This window comes from Tursiops truncatus, chromosome 9 (genome assembly GCF_011762595.2).
Source record: "Tursiops truncatus isolate mTurTru1 chromosome 9, mTurTru1.mat.Y, whole genome shotgun sequence".
Classification (NCBI taxonomy): domain Eukaryota; kingdom Metazoa; phylum Chordata; class Mammalia; order Artiodactyla; family Delphinidae; genus Tursiops; species Tursiops truncatus.
The window spans coordinates 9,222,173-9,238,975 of record NC_047042.1 but is presented as its reverse complement, the minus strand read 5'-3'; the positions used below and the strand labels follow the sequence as shown (position 1 = coordinate 9,238,975).

Sequence of the window (16,803 nt, the reverse complement as noted above, 5' to 3'; positions counted from 1 at the left end):
TCAGGAGGTCTCAGCTCTCCTGACACACCCCCACTGGTACACGGTGTAGGGCCTGGCATGTCCACCCTCAGCCTCCAGTAGCGCCACGTGCCTGACCCTCGGGCCAGGTCTTACTCATGATCCCCCAGGGCAGACAGTCACTCCCAGGTGCTTACTGCAGAGCCCCTGTCCTTGGAGGGTCTCTCAGGACCCTGCTCCTCCCCCAGAGCCTCAGGGCGTCTTCTCCATCTCCTGGACCAGCCTCCTGTCTTCCTCATGAGCACTTGGTGATGACTCTTGGAAAAGAGCCAGGGGGTGAGTGTAAAGTCCCCTGTGTCTAGGGCTCCCAGGGATTGACGGTTTGCCACCAAAGGCAGTGGCAGGGCCAGCGACGCATGCAGCCACGCAGGGCTCCGTGCTCAGAAGGGCCCTGTGCTTGGTTTAATGCTCTGCCATCCCTGTCTTGGAATCCTTGACCATTTTTTTTTTTCCTTGACCATTTTTGAATAAGGGGCCCCACATTTCATTTTGCTATGGGCTCTATACATGATGTAGCTGCTCTTGGACAGAGGACTGAATGGTCTCTGCCTCAGTTTCCCCTCCTGGTTCTGTCTTCACCTGCTGTAGTTCCACCTTCAGCATTAGAGGAGGAGGCCAGGATGGTCACCACAGGAACTTTGCTGAAATCACCCCAGGAATTTGGAGAACTGAGCTTTGTGAGTAATGTTGACCTTCCCTTGGTGGTCAGACCCACACACACGTCAAAACTGAGTGTGAGTTATCACGCAGCCAAAGTTGAGACCCAGCCAATGGATACCACCTGGGCGCTCAAAAAAAAAAAAAAAAATCATGACACTATCAACAGAATGAAAAGGCAACCCACAGAATGGGAGAACATAGTTGCAAATCACATATATGTTAAGGGATTAATATCAAGAATATGTAAAGTATTCCTAAAACTCAACAACAAAAAGCCAAACAACCCAATTGAAAAATAGGTAAGACTTGAATAGATGTTTCTCTGTTCAAAGAAGACACACAAATGGCCAAAAACACAAGAAAAGATGCTCAGCATCACTAATCCTTAGGGAAATGCAAGTCAAAACCACAATGAAGTACTGCCTCACACCCATTAGGATGGCTATTATAAAAACAAACACACAGAAAATATAACGTGCTGGTGAGGATGTGGAGAAACTGGTATGAATGTAAAATGGTGCAGCTGCTGTGAAAAACAGTATGGCAGGCTTCCCTGGTGGCTCAGTGGTTAAGAATCCGCCTGCCAAGGCAGGGGACACGGGTTCGAGCCCTGGTCCGGGAAGATCCCACATGTCGCGGAGCAACTAAGCCCGTGTAACACAACTACTGAGCCTGCGCTCTAAAGCCCATGAGCCACAACTACTGAGCCCGCGTGCCACAACTACTGAAGCCCGTGTGCCTAGAGCCCGTGCTCCTCAACAAGAGAAGCCACCGCAATGAGAAGCCCGTGCACCGCAAAGAAGAGTAGCCCCCACTCACCGCAACTAGAGAAAGCCCGCACGCAGCAACAAAGACCCAACGCAGCCAAAAATAAATAAATTAATTAATTAATTAAAAAAACAGTATGGCAGTTCCTTAAAAAATTAAAACAGTATTATTGTCTGATTCAGCAATTCCACTTCACAGTATATACACAAAAAGATTGAAAGAAAGGATTCACCCATGTTCATAGCAGCATTTGTCACGATAGCCAAAAGATGGAGGCAACCCAAGTGTCCATTGATGGAAGGATGGATAAACAATGGAATATTATTCAGCTACTAAAAGGAAGGAAATTCTGACACATGCTACAACATGCATGGACCTTAAGGACATTAGGCTAAGTGAAATAAGCCAGTCACAAAAGGACAAATATTGTATGATTCCACTCACATGGAGTTCCTAGAACAAGCAAATTCATAGAGACAAGCAGCAGAAGAATGGTGGGTGTCAGGAGCTGGGGGAGGAGATGGGGAGTTAGTGTTCAGTGGGGACAGAGTTTCAGTTTGGGAAGATGAAAAAGTTCTGGAATGGATGGTGGGGATGCTGCACAATAATAGGAATGTACTTAATGCCTGTGAACGGTACACTTAATAGTGAAAATGGTAAACTTTATGTTATGTATATTTTACCATAATTTTTTTAAATTTCAGGATGTGGCATGGTGGTGAGGCGCACAGGGCCCAAAACCAGGTAGAATGGACATCTGGCTCTACCTCTTCGCAGCTGTGTGAGCTTGAGGAAGTTACTCAACTTCTCTGAGCTTCTGTCTCCTCTTGTGAAAAATAGGAAAAATAGGGAATTCCCTGGTGGTCCAGTGGTTAGGATTCCATGCTTCCACTGCAGGGGGCACGGGTTCCATCCCTGGTCAGGATTCCTGCATGCCGTGCCATGCAGCACCGCCAAAAAAAAAAAAAAAATCAAAATAATAGTATCTACTTCAAAGGACTGCTATGAGAGTTAAATAATGATCGTAATAATGGCACCCGATATTTTCTGGAATCTTGAATTAACTAACTTAGGCCTCATTTCCCCCTTTTTTGGTTACTGTGCCCCTTTCTGTGTTAGGGAAATTCCCCACCTTATGTGAGAACACCAGACACCACCTTTCCCAGCCTCTGGTGATCTGGGGTGATCCAGGGAGATTGGGAATGATCTGGGCTTCACTAAGCAGATGCAGCCCCACCCCGGTCCCGCCCTGCCATCAAATCCAACGTTTGGGGGGGTGGTCCTCCCCCAGGCCAGGCTGAGGTGGGTTTCTCCCTGTGTCCTGATGTGCAGGTTTCCTAAGGGCTGAGAACTCCCAGTCCCTCCCAGTCCATCCCTTTTCTGCTGGGTCAGCAATAGTTGTTGCCTCGGATGTCGCCTGCTGTCTCCCCAAAGCAGCCATCTTGCCTTCCTCCTTACTATCAGAAGCCGGGTGGCTCAGGTGGCAATGTGCCCAGATCAAAATATTCATCTTCCTGGATTCCTGCTGCCAAGGGTGAAAGCCGCTGGGTGGGGCTCCTGGGAAAGCTTTGCAAACAAGGCTGTGATGGCTCCACTCCCGAGCCTTCTGCCCTTTTCTTTTTCTCCCCCTTCCTTAGTCTTTGCGGCAGTCAGACGATCTTGAACATGAACTTGGGGGATGCGGGAGGGGAAGGGAGGTGGTGGCACCTGTGAAGCTGTGAAGTGATGGGGCTGGAGCTGAGGACGGGGTGGCGGGGTGAGGAGTAAAGTCCTCTGGGTTCCCTGACGTAAGAATTGGAGCCCTGCATCTTTTCTTACGTAGCAAGACTACTCAGGAGTTATTTTGTTATATTTTAACAACTGATATTTAATGTATTAAACTACAATTTAAAACATAGTTCTTCAGCTTACACATAATATTTGTCTCTTTATAGGTATGGCAGATTTGAACTCTTTTAATATATCTTCAAATATTTAAACTGCATTTATAGATGTAATACATTTGGTTTCCTTTTAAAGTACTTCATTGTCCAAATTAACAATGAAAAAACCTCCCTGGGCATTAAACAATTCTGATAAACTTTTAAATAGGTTGAACCTAAAGTTCTCTTAAATGTTAAAATGCAATATGTAGGGACTTCCCTGGTGGCCCAGTGGTTAAGAATCCATCTGCCAATGCAGGGGAGATGGGTTGGATCCCTAGTCCGAGAAGATCCCACATGCCGCAGAGCAACTAAGCCTGTGCGCCACAACTACTGAGCCTGCGCTCTAGAACCCATGAGCCACAACTACTGAGCCCTTGTGGCACACTACTGAAGCCCATGCGCCTAGAGCCCATGCTCCGCAACAAGAGAAGCCACCACAATGAGAAGCCCATGCACCACAACGAAGAGTAGCCCCCGCTCGCCACAACTAGAGAAAACCTGCGTGCAGCGACGAAGACCCAATGCAGCCAAAACTAAAAGAAAAAAAATGCAATATATAAACTTTAATATTTCCATTTGAAACCACAAGTCTAAATCAATTTTTAACTACACAATTTTAAAAGCAGTTATTGGGTGGAAACAGGGAGTTACTAAAAATGGGCACAAGGTTCTTTCTGGGTGAGGGAAATGTTCTAAAATTAGATTGTGGTGATATCTGCACTGCTCTGAATTTGCTAAAAAGTCACTGAATTGTACGCTTAAAACAAGTGAATTTCATGGTATGTAAACTACATCTCAATAAAGGTTCCATACCATGAAATTCATTTGTTAAAAGCTGTTAAAAAAGAAAATGCAGGGAATTCCCTGGCGGTCCAGTGGTTAAGGGCTCCATGCTTTTACTGCCGAGGGTGAGGGTTCGATCCCTGTTTGGGGAACTAAGATCCCCACACGCCGCACAGTGCAGCAAGAAAAAGAAATGTATACATAAGTCAAAGAGACAGAGAGAGAGAAAAACAAAACAAAACAAAAAACTACTGCACATTTTACCACCTAACTCAGGTCAGTAATGCCCAGGCTGGCCTGGCTGCAGACAGGATCCTTTTGGCCACGCCTGTGTGCCTGCCACAGAGACCCCCGTCTTTGGGGCCTGCAGAGGACATAACCTGGCTTCCCCTCACTGCCTCTAGCCCTCGCAGGTGGAGGGTGCCCCTCTGAGTTCTTGGTAGAAGAAGTGAGTGAGAGACTATGATGATGGTGAAGAGAAGGGAGGGCCCTGAATAGTAATGTGAGGGAAGTCATAAGTGACGACCTTATTATTCATTCATTTATTTCTTAGGAGGGGTTCCTAACTGCTTTAAGGTTCAGAGTGGAGGAGAGAGAAGTTGAGGGAGTTTATGCCTGAGGGCCTCGGGTCATTTTTTCAGTGTCAGATAAGGACAAGCAGCTTCCTCAAGGTCAGAAAGCACCGGTGCTGGGGAATGGGCAAAAAAGCAGTTGCTAGTTCTGGCTTTGCTAATACTCCTAAGCTGGTTACTCTGAGCAAGCTACTTAACATGAAGGATGCTCACTTTCCGCATCTGTAAATGGGGATTCTGGGGTGGTTGTGAGAACAAAACCGCACTCTTATAAATTCTGAGCAGATGCAGGCTCACAATGCCATTATTAATAACGATGGCATGATGCCAGACACTGGATTTCATCTTTCAGAAGGACTCTCATTTGCTTCTCACAACCCTATCCTGGTTTTGGAGATACTAAATAACATTCTGAATGTCAAAGGATATATAAATTTTCTTTTCAAGGTTTTCCGAACAAAAGACCAGGGCCATATAAGTGCATTTAGTACTAGTAATAAAAGTATTATTAATATCTTTGCCTAAGGGAGTTCACTTTTCTTTTTTTAAAAAATAAATTTATTCATTTTTGGCTGCGTTGGGTCTTTGTGGCAGCGCGCGGGCTTCTCATTGCGGTGGCTTCTCTTGCTGCGGAGCACGGGCTCTAGGCGCCCGGGCTTCAGTAGTTGTGGCATGTGAGCTCAGTAGTTGTGGCTCGCGGGCTCTAGAGCACAGGCTCAGCAGTTGTGGCGCAAGGGCTCAGGTGCTCGACAGCATGTGGGATCGTCCCGGACCAGGGCTCAAACCCACCTCGCCACATTGGCAGGCGATTCTTAACCACTGCACTATCAGGGAAGTGACAGGCTCTTGTTTTAACGTCTTCCTCCTGGAGAAAATTCAAGCAGAGTGTGCAAGATATTTTCGGAAAGTAGGGTATTTTGGAAGCATTTCATAACCTTTCAGACTAGGGGAGAAAGGGGGAAGGGAGAGAGGGCGGCGGCTGCGCCTCATCCTCATCTGCAGTGGGAAAATGGTGATGCCCAAAGCCACCTGGCCTCCCAGAGCGGCATGGGCCCTGGACCCCGAGCGACCTTGGCGGGCGGCGCGACCTTGAGGCCTGCGTTTGCCTCAGTTGTCCCCTCTGCGCGATGGGAAGACGTCCTGGCCGCGGGCCCAGGCAGGTGCATGTCTCTCGGGCTCCCACCGACCCAGCCGGCCCACCAGGGCGGTCTCCAAGTCCCGTCCCCAACCCGGTCGCCTCAGCGCGACCCCACACCGCAGCGCGGAGACCGAAGCAGCGGGCGGGAACCTGCCTGCATCTGCCAGCGCGCACGCGCGTCTCCCGTCCCTCCTCTCCGGCGCCATCTCCACCCATAGGCCCAGGCACACCGTCACTTCGACTGACCCACGGTCGCGATTGGCCAGAGACGAGGCGCGCGACCGGCCATGGGCGGGGCCTGAACCGGCTATAAAAGAGGCGGGCGGTGGGGCTCGTGCTGCTTTGCAGACGCCGCCACATCGGAACTTCCCGCGCAGCCCAACCATGGTCAACCCTACCGTGTTCTTTGACATCGCCGTCGACGGCGAGCCCTTGGGCCGCGTCTCCTTCGAGGTTGGGGCGGGCGGCGGCGCGCCGGGTGGGCCTGAGCGGGCGGCGGGGGGGAGGCCGAGGGGCTGGGTGCGGGCGCCCCGCCTGAGGAACGCGGGCGGCGCGGCGCCATTTCCTGACGAGGGGCCATTTTGGGAGGCCGGGGGCGGCGGGCAGACAAAGGCGGGGCGGGCGGGGCGGGCGGGGGAGGCGCGGCCGCGCCCTTCCGGCCGCGCACGTGCTCGGGCCGCGAGCCGTTGGCCGCCGCGTGGGATCGCGGGGCCCTGAGGGTCGGCAACGCCCCAGACGGAAGGCGGGCGCCGGCCCTGGGCAGCCGCGACCTTCCCGGGGCCGCCCTCGAGGACTCGGAAGCCGCTTCCTTCGAGCCGACGCGGCGGCCGCACCTGAAGGCTGCCTTTTCCCGCGCCGGGCGCGCCAGGGCCGGTGGGGATAGCAGCCCATCCGTTGTCCCGAAGGACGCTTGCTAGTTCAGGGTTGGGTTATAATAAGGGTGTGGGGTCGGCCGGCTCGAGGGCTTCCCCGGGTGTTTTAAAATCGCGAGGTTGATGTAGAAAGAGGCCCCTCCCCGCCCCCACCCCGAGCGGAAATGTGCCGGCCGCCTTCCCTCCGCTGGCGCCGAGGCCCGCCTTCCGCTGCGGTGACGGCGGGTGGGAGGCGCCCGGGCCCCTCCCGGTCGTCCCCGCGCAGAACAGGCTAGTCGAGACCGGCAGAGCGGCAGGCCTTCTGCGCTGGTTTCCTAATTAGTTCAGGCGTGTTACGGGTACTTCTTAATCAGTTTGTAATCACAGCAGGGTAGCTAAGTAAGTCGGCGGGCTCTTCAAACGGTAAATGGGATTCCGTTCCAGTTAACCCAGCATGGTAGGTCTTGGGGTGTAGCCCTAAGTGGTTTTATCCTCTTTGACCACTTCTCAAAGAGCCGCCAGTGATCAGGTTGTAGGATCTCCGCCCAAGCTTAGATAGCCCCCCATGCAGATCAGTCTGTAGCCCACTCTCACTGTAGTCAGAGCTAAGAATTGATAAGGGCCCATGTGGAAACTTGCCCTGACGTAAAAACTGGAGAAATATTACATCCAGTAGATGTATACTCCACCTTTATCCGAAGTCAGCTGATAATTGGCCAGGGGCCACGTGGAAACTTGGCCTGAGCCTAACTCTTTGTAGCTTGTGTGTCTCAGGTTAGCCAGAGGGCTTAATGGAAATGAGATAGGCGCTCTGACAGATCCCTTGGTGAGAATGGAGGTGGAACTGCCACTGCGAGCTTTAACTTTAGTAAGGGTCTAAAAGGGAAACGAGTTAGTACGAGGGTTGGAGACACGTTAATACTTAAGAGACCGTATGTTTTATATACAGTACTTAGAAGCTAAATAGTAAGTCTTCTAAGAAACATCCAGGGATTTCAGTAGATGATTTAAGTCACGGATCTGTGGAATAGTTCATTAAGTAGTTTAAACTGTCTTTATGCAAGGGCTTGCGTTTTCTGTGGTATTTAAGCTTTTTTAGCCAAAATGTTTGATATATGCAGGAAAGGTTCGAAGCAGTTGTACTAGAAACCAATCTTTATTTTTTACCCCACTACTAGGTAAGGGACCTGGAAACCAAGAAGTGACTGCTCATCCAATCCATAAAGCTATGTTAACAGATTGGAGGTAGTAGCATTTTCATTACCAGTGACTAAAATTACAGCTATTTACTCCCTGATCGTGCAGGAGTACTTGCTATTCTTGAAAGTTCTTGTCTTTAGGTTCAAGTTGAAGTTGGGGGAGGTGATGTACCTTTGAGAGACCATCTATCTGTTTAGAAGTAGGTGTGATACACATAAAAGTTTTAAGTCACTTTTTAGAAGCCTCACACTATCTGAGTCATTCCTGGTTCTGGAGTTTTGGCATGTCTTTGGGTGTCATGTTGCTAACCCAACCCCGCAGGACCTTAAGGCTGTCAGGAGCCGTTCTTATTTGGGATTCAAAGTAATTACTGAAGAAGCATTCTCTTCTAGTGAGAAAATGAATTTATGATTCAGAGGCCCCTAAAGACAAGGGTACTAAGCAACAAAATATGTAAGCAGATGTTTTTCATTAACTGTCATTTTCTCTTACAGCTGTTTGCAGACAAAGTTCCAAAGACAGCAGGTTAGTTTTATTTCTTTTTTAAATGTTTAACAAAGGTATTCTGATTTTAACTGTTGTGTCTATATACATATACACTTTATTTTAACAGAAAACTTCCGTGCTCTGAGCACTGGGGAGAAAGGCTTTGGTTATAAAGGTTCCTGCTTTCACAGAATAATTCCGGGATTTATGTGCCAGGTATGAAATTTACTGATACTGATTTGGGTTCTCTTAATTTGGGATTGAGCCAGAACATTTCAGGATGTGCACATATGGTCTGTCTGCATTGGTGCCAGTCTACTTTTATACTTTGTTTTCTGTTACATTTGTCTATTTGACAATTTTGCACTGATACCATGCCATCTAAATTGCTGTGGTCTGTAATAAACAAATGTTTTTTTTTTTTAAGTGCATATATGAACCAAAATGTTAATTCTACCATTTTGGTTCCACTTGACCCTTTTAATTAGTTTAAACTTGAGTTTTAAAGTTTGAACCTTGCAGACTTGGCATGTTTTCCAGCTGTTGCCAAAAGTGACAGGTTCCTCTTTTATGTTCACAGGGTGGTGACTTCACACGCCATAATGGCACTGGTGGCAAGTCCATTTATGGGGAGAAATTTGATGATGAGAATTTCCTCCTGAAGCATACGGGTCCTGGCATCTTGTCCATGGCAAATGCTGGCCCCAACACAAACGGTTCCCAGTTTTTCATCTGCACTGCCAAGACTGAGTGGTAAGAGCAGAACATAGCAAAGGCAACCTTTCCCTGCTGTTCCTGCTCTAAAGTAGTAGAAGGGCATGAATAGTCACAAATTTAGATAGTGCACTATAGAAAGTGAGATACTCTAATAGCAAAACAGGGCACCTTGTTGAGTAGTTGAATTTAAGAGTGGTGCTTTCATCTAATTAGCATGTGATTTGTTGGCTCTTTTTTAGGGGTCCATTCTAAAATTAGGATTAACAGTGATTAGAGACTCCTGGAGACCACCTTTTTTAGACTGGCTTAAAGTAATCTGGTGTTGACACTTTTTTTTTTAGGTAAAAGGATAAAATGTTTCCAGTATTTAACTAGTCGGCGTTAGCTAGTGCTAAAAGCTGGATAAACCACTCTTCTGGTCTTCTCTTGCTTGGGTATGCTATATTGATTGGTGGGACACTGTTCTTATCTCAGTGCACAATGCAGGCTGCTTATTTCTCTCTATTTCATTACTACCTGCAGATCGGAGGTAGTAATGTTTATTCTTCTGTTTCCAGGTTGGATGGCAAGCATGTGGTCTTTGGCAAGGTGAAAGAGGGCATGAATATTGTGGAAGCCATGGAGCGCTTTGGTTCCAGGAATGGCAAGACCAGCAAGAAGATCACCATTGCTGACTGTGGACAAATCTAATAATAAATTTGACTTGTGTTTTATCTTAACCACCAGACCATTCCTTCTGTAGCTCAGGAGAGCACCCCTTCATCCCCATCTGCTCCAAATATACTATAATCTTTGTGCTCTCATTGCACTTCTTTGGGTTCCATATTTTCCTTATTCCCCTCCAAGTTTAGCTGAATTGCAAAGTTAAGTTTATGGTTATGAAATAAAGACTAAACAACCGTTGCCTGTCCTTGTTTGGTTAGGGTATTGATGTAGATTTCATTTTTAAGCAGCAACACGTTACTTCTAAGACAACAGTTGCTGTCTTTGTTTAAAAGTATCTTGTGTTTTTGCTTCCCTGATCCAAGAATAAAGTTTTGCTGATCGAGTATCCCAAGGGCAAGCTGTGAGTGGAATACGGAAGATGTAGGCTCAGGCAGGGAAAAAAGGTGGAACTTCAAGATTGTGACCATGTTGGAACAGTACTCCTTTAAGGATGACAGTGGAAAATTCTCACTTGGCACATTTAGGGTTATCCATCAAAATTACTATAACAAATTGAAAATCAGCTAATTTTAACAAAGCTTAATTTGAGCGTATTCTGTGGTGGCCCTCCTTGAGGGAAATATGTCAAGCTTTAGCCTCTGTGGGGAGGGGTCTTTGGACCATGTTCTTGGGATATCTAGCTGTTTGAGAATGTAGATGCGGAGTACAGAGTTTATGACAGCTCAATTGTGAAGTTCAGTCCGCTAGAGAAAGGCAGGCAGACCTGGTGTGGTACAGTCTACTGCAGAAGGCATCTGGCTCTGCCTTGCTCCAGACCAACTGGTGACCAGGTAACTGTCTATAGATGAGGGAACTTCTCCCTGGCTAGTTGTAGAGGCCGTCATGGTCATTTGAGGTCTTCTCATTCCATTGTGCAGACCTGGTAATCTGAGCCATAATCTGGTCCAGTTGAGGTCTTTATGTTCGTGAACATGGTTTCCTTTAAGATCAAGAACTCCCCTTGGGAGGCCTCCCCAGTTGCATACTCTGTCCCTCCCAAGAGGCCCATTTTTTTTTTTGAGGTCACTGATTTTGTGTTTATCACTCTATCACCTATGTGTGTCCCTAAAAACAGACTGTTTAGGTTTTTTTTGTTGTTTTTTTTGCAGTACGCGGGCTTCTCACTGCTGTGGCCTCTCCGGTTGCGGAGCGCAGGCTGCGGACGCGCAGGCTCAGCGGCCATGGCTCATGGGCCCAGCCGCTCCGTGGCATGTAGGATTCTCCCGGACCGGGACATGAACCTGTGTCCCCTGCATTGGCAGGCGGACTTGCAACCACTGCGCCACCAGGGAAGCCCCATACTATTTAGTTTTGAAAGGGTAAGTGGCTGCTACGTTATGAAGGCCTCCAGGACAAGGCAAGGTGAGCAGAATCGATTACAGTGTGGCCTCAGCTTCCCTGAGCACAAGAGCTGCTGCATCCAGGGAGGGCCAGCCATGTATCCAATAAGGTAGGGCTCACCCAGTTGCTTTAGCACACCTCAGAAAATAAGCAAAATCCATACAAACTGCAGTGTACGGTCCTTATTCAGATTTCCCCCACTGGTTCCGGAGGTGGTTTTATTTTTGGCTGCGTTGGGTCTTTCTTGAGGTGTGCGGAGTTCTCATTGCCGTGGCTTCTTTTGTGGAGCATGGGCTCTAGGTGCCCGGGCTCGGTAGTTGTGGTGCACGGGCTCGGTAGTTGTGGTGCACGGGCTTAGTTGCTCCGCGGCATGTGGGATCTTACCGGCCCAGGGCTTGGACCCGTGGCCCTCTGCATTGGCAGGCAGATTCTTAACCACTGTGCCACCAGGGAAGTCCCTAGAGGTGTTTTTAAAATCAGCTTTATTAAGGTATGATTTACATACAATCAATGTATTTAATAATGTGCTCTCCCGCCCACACACCCCCCCCACTGCCCCCAAGGATCCAACCTAGGTTCACACACTATTTGATTGTTAGGTCTCTTTTGTCTCAATCTAGAACAGTCCTTCCACTTTTTAACATATTGTAATTTCTATTAATGTTAAAAAAAGGCCTATTGAGATAATTTATACACCATAAAATTCAACCATTTTAAGAGTACAATAATTTTAGTGAATTTACTGAGTTGTGCAACCATCACCGTAATCCACCACACCAGGAAGACCCTGTGCCCATTTGCAGTCCCTTCTGCTTTCACTCCCAGTCCCTGGCAACTACAAGTTGGCTTTCTGTCTCTAGATTTACCTTTTCTGGACATTTCATATAAATTGAGTCCTACACTGTGTGGTCTTGGCCTCTTGCCTTTTTTTTTTTTTTTTTTTTTTTGACATCAACTCCTTAAACAGTCCAGGACATTGACTTCGTCGAATGTCCCTGATTTTGGAGCTACCTAAGGTCTCCATTTCGTGTTACTTGCTTGTTCCTCTGGCTCTTGTATTTTCTGTAAACTGGAAATTAGGCAGAGAAGCTTGAATGGACACATGTTCAACATTTTATGCAGGAAGGCGTTGTAGGTGATGCTATATGCACTTAATCCTGTTGTCAGATAGCATATGATCTCATGCTGACTCAACAGGAGGTCTGACTGCTCCACTGGAAAGGTACTTTATATTCTTTCTGCTGAGTAGGTAACCTGTGGGATGTGTGAAGACCCTGCTCCCAGACCTTTCACCTGATTATTTTCTTTTAGCATCAGTTAATGATCTTCACCTGAATCAATTTTTAAAAAATAATTTTGGCCATGCCACGTGGCTTACAAGGTCCAAGTTCCCTGATCGAGGACTGAACCTGTGAGTGAGGAGTCCTAACCACTGGACCACCAGGGAATTCCCCTGAGTCAATTACTCTGTAGTTGCGAAAAATTGAGTAATCTTCTAATCTCTCTCTCCCTCCTCCTACCACTGTGGATTTTCATTAAACGTGTTACGAACAATTGCACTCATTATTTTTTATATTTATTTATTTGGCTGTGCTGGGACTTGGTTGCGGCATGTGGGATCTACCTCCCTGACCAGGGATCAAACCCTGGCCCCCTGCATTGGGAGCTCGTAGTCTTAACCTCTGGACCACCAGGGAAGTCCCTGCACTCATTGTTTTTGATGCTCAAATCATCCCAAATTTGGCTAGTACAAGCCCCTCTAAGTTGACCTCTGTGGCTCTTTGACATGATTCCAGTAGCCTTTAAGCCCTTCTGAAGTTTATGCTTCCCTTCCATTACACAGCATCCCTTCCATTACACAGCAGTTGGAGGCCTCGGAAGTGCCACGGATATTCAGATTTTTCAGCAGCCCGAAACCAAACCCTTCATGTTAATATGTAAAATGGACTTTAGACTTACATAATTATAAATGAGTTTTTCGCATACACTAACATCTGGCCAGACGTTTGGAAGTCAGTGGGGCAGTCTCAGGCATTATAACATGTCCAGCATTGCCCCCATCCACTGTCAGAGGCCCACAGATTTCCAAAGTGCCTCCTGGCTAAAAATCACTGACGTAATGAGTTAGGATGCAGCTGTTAAAAGAACAAAGTAGGGACTTCCCTGGTGGTGCAGTGGGAAGAAATTAAATGAGTTGCTGAGGCAGCTATAAAACATCTGGCAGAAGGTAGGTAGTATTCTGCATTATATGAAAGGCAACTCAGACATGAAGGAGACATGGCCTTACAAGAAAACAACAGACAAATCGGAGAGTCTTTTGTAAGGAAAAATAATATGCTTAAGATATATATGTGTCAATTATTTTTTAAATATTTATTTATTTATTTTGGCTGTGCCGGGTCTTATTTGCAGCACTCGGGATCTTAGTTGAAGCATGGGGACTTCTTAGTTGCAGCATGTGGACTCAGTTGCAGCATGCATGTGGGATCTAGTTCCCAGACCAGGGATTGAACCTGGGGCCCCCCACAACTACTGAGCCTGCGTGCCACAACTACTGAAGTCTGTGAGCCTAGAGCCTGTGCTCTGCAATAAGAGAAGCCATGGCAATGAGAAGCCCACGCACCGCAACAAAGAGTGGCCCCCACTCAGCGCAGCTAGAGAAAGCCCACGTGCAGCAACGAAGACCCAATGCAGCCAAAAATAAATTTAAAAGAACAAGGTAGTGCATCTCCAAAATAGCCTCAGCTAGACTTTTATTTGAAAACAACAAAGAGCAGTAGAACACAATATAACACATGCTACAGTTTTTGTAAAAAGCAGAATGAAGTGTATCTTTGTGCTTGTACATACCCTTGGGAGGATACAGAGAAATGTTTCCCAGTGGGTGTGTCTGGGTAGAGGGGTGAAGGCCTGTGGGCAGAGAGGACTTTGTCACCACACATCCCTTTTACTTGTATTAAATATTTAAAATTTCAAAAACATACATTCTAAAATGAATCAATAGTACAGTTGGTCTTCCATATCCACAGGTTCTGCCTCCACAGATTCAGCCAACCATGGATCAAAAATACTGGGGAAAAAAAATTCCAGAAAGCAAAACTTGAATTTGCCATGCACTGGCAACTATTCACACAGCATTTACATTGTTTCTGCAACTATATACATAGCATTTACATTGTATTATGTATCATAAGTAATCTAGAGATGGGTTAAAGTATCTGGGAGTGTGTTCCAATGTTGTGTGCAAATGCTACACCATTTTGTATAAAGGACTTGAGCATCCTGTCCAAGGGGTCCTGGAACAAATCCCCCATGGATTCTGAGGGATGACTGTATTTGGCTCACTTCAAAATGCTTAATATAAGAAAGATATTACTGGGACGTCCCTGGTGGTCCAGTGGTTAAGACTCCACGCTCCCAATGCAGGGTGCGTGGGTTCGATCCCTGGTCAGGGAACTAAGGTCCTGCATGCTGCACGGTGCGGCCAAAAAAATGAATAAATAAAATAAAACAATTTACTTTAAAAGAAAAAAGATATTACCTAAGTGTCCATCGACAGGTTAATATATAAAGAAGATGTGGTATATATACACAGTAGAATACTACTCAGCCATAAAAAGAATGAAATAATGCCATTTGCAGCAACATGGGTGGATTATCATACTGAGTGAAGTAAGTCAGACAAAGACAGATATCACATGACATCACTTATATGTAGAATGTAAAAAATGATACAAATGAACTTATTTATAAAACAGAAATAGACTCACATAGAAAACAAACTTCCGGTTACCAAAGGGGAAAGGGTGGGAGAGGGATAAATTAGGAGTTTGGGATTATAATATACACACTACTATATATGGAGTAGATAACCAACAAGGACTTACTGTTTTCAATATCTTGTAATAACCTATAATGGAAAAGAATCTAAAAAAGTATATATATATATATATATATATATATATATATATATGAATGACAGTCTCTTTGCTGTAAACCTGAAACACACAAAATTGTAAATCAGCAATATTTCAATAAAAATTTAAAATATAAAATTTAGTAGAGAATAACAAAAAACAATAAAAAATAACGATATTGCTCAAAAAAATAGACTTTTTCTAAAACAAAAACTAGAAATCATTCCTGATTATATGGGTAAAATAAGACATACTTTATTTTTGGCAACGCTGCATGGCTTGCAGGATTCAGATTGAACGCATGCCCACTGCAGTAGAAGCCCGGAGTCCTAACCACTGGATTGCCAGGCAATTCCCTTCTTGTTCATGTTGGTCAACCTTTCAATCAGATGTTAAGTTGTCTGCAGAGGGGTGACTGTCCACCCGTTTATACAGCAGAAGTCTCTCCTGGCAGTCAGGACTGAAGGTGATGAATTGAAAAGTATTGGTTAAAAATAATTTGGGAGACTTCCCTGGTGGTCCAGTGGGTAAGACTCTGTGCCCCCCGACCCCTAGTCTAGGAATTAGATCCCGCATGCATGCTGCAACCGAGTTCGCATGCTGCAACTAAGAAGTCCCCATGCTTCACCTAAGATCCCAAGTGCTACAACGAAGACCTGGCACAGCCTAAATAAATAAGTAAATAGAAATAAAAATAAATATTAAAAAAACAATTCTGACACATATCTATCTTAAGCATATTATTTTCCCTTAGAAAAGACTCTCCGATTTGTCTATTGTTTTCTTGTAAGGCCATGTCTCCTTCATGTCTGGGTTGCCTTTCATATAATGCAGAATACTAACTACCTTCTGCCAGATGTTTTATAGCTGCGTCAGCAACTCATTTCTCAAAAAGGAATTTGTGGGCTTCCCTGGTGGCGCAGTGGTTAAGAATCTGCCTGCCAATGCAGGGGACACAGGTTCGAGCCCTGGTCCGGGAAGATCCCACATGCTGTGGAGCTACTAAGCCCGTGAGCCACAACTACTGATGAAACATTTTGGATGTGAATTGGGCCTCTGAAATCCCACACTAGTTGGTGGGGCGGTATTGCTGGTGTTAGAAGCACATAGGATTCGAGGGAGACCTGTTCTGAAACCTCAGCTTACCTGGGTTTGCCACCTACATCTACTTTGAGCCGAAGTTGCTGGCTGCTTACTGTGACTCTGCTGCCACACTGGCCCCCAACCCACCCCTCACCACCCCCTCGAGTCCATCAGGCGTTCCTGGCCATTTCCAGCGCTGGCCTGAGGCGCCCCCAGTCTGGACGGGCCTGAAATCAGTGGTGGTCTGGGAGGAGAGCAAAGGTGGGTGATTGGGGACCTCTGTTCTGGGCCCCAAAGGGAGGGAGGAGGGCAGAGGACCAGCCCTGGGGGCTCAGATGCAGGTGAGCCTGCAACCCAAGGGTGGGGCTGCACCAGGGGTCCAGAAACCAGCCCCAGCGATGGTTAGTGATGCAAAAGAATGAAGAATCAGTCTCACTGTGTAAGAGCCAACTGCACTCAGTATGTGAACAGCTTCAGTTTATTAGTTACTTCCCATGATGCACATGAAACATGTCGAGAGGAAGTAGTGCACACATACCGGTCACAGGACTAACTCCCGTTTAGGTACCCCCGGATATTAAAGTTTGACATTTTATGGAAGAACACTGCTCGCCACTCCTGCAGAGGGCTGGCTGGAAG

The 16,803-nt window shown here is 46.5% G+C and overlaps 1 protein-coding gene across 4 annotated transcripts; it reads left to right on the top strand.

The window, feature by feature from the left end:
* The first annotated feature begins 6,178 nt into the window (after positions 1-6,178).
* On the top strand, positions 6,179-9,837 carry PPIA (peptidylprolyl isomerase A). Of its 4 annotated transcripts, XM_033862832.2 has the most exons (6): positions 6,184-6,317; positions 7,894-7,960; positions 8,410-8,440; positions 8,529-8,617; positions 8,982-9,154; positions 9,676-9,837. In XM_033862832.2, the coding sequence occupies exons 4-6, from the start codon at positions 8,609-8,611 to the stop codon at positions 9,806-9,808; spliced, it is 315 nt and encodes a 104-aa protein (XP_033718723.1). In that variant the 5' UTR covers positions 6,184-6,317; positions 7,894-7,960; positions 8,410-8,440; positions 8,529-8,608; the 3' UTR covers positions 9,809-9,837. The 4 variants fall into 4 exon arrangements, with proteins under 4 accessions (XP_073665624.1, XP_033718723.1, XP_004319289.2 ...); XM_073809523.1 differs by having other exon boundaries at positions 6,179-6,317; positions 7,894-8,440; XM_004319241.4 differs by lacking the exon at positions 7,894-7,960 and having other exon boundaries at positions 6,234-6,317.
* Positions 9,838-16,803: the final 6,966 nt, after the last annotated feature.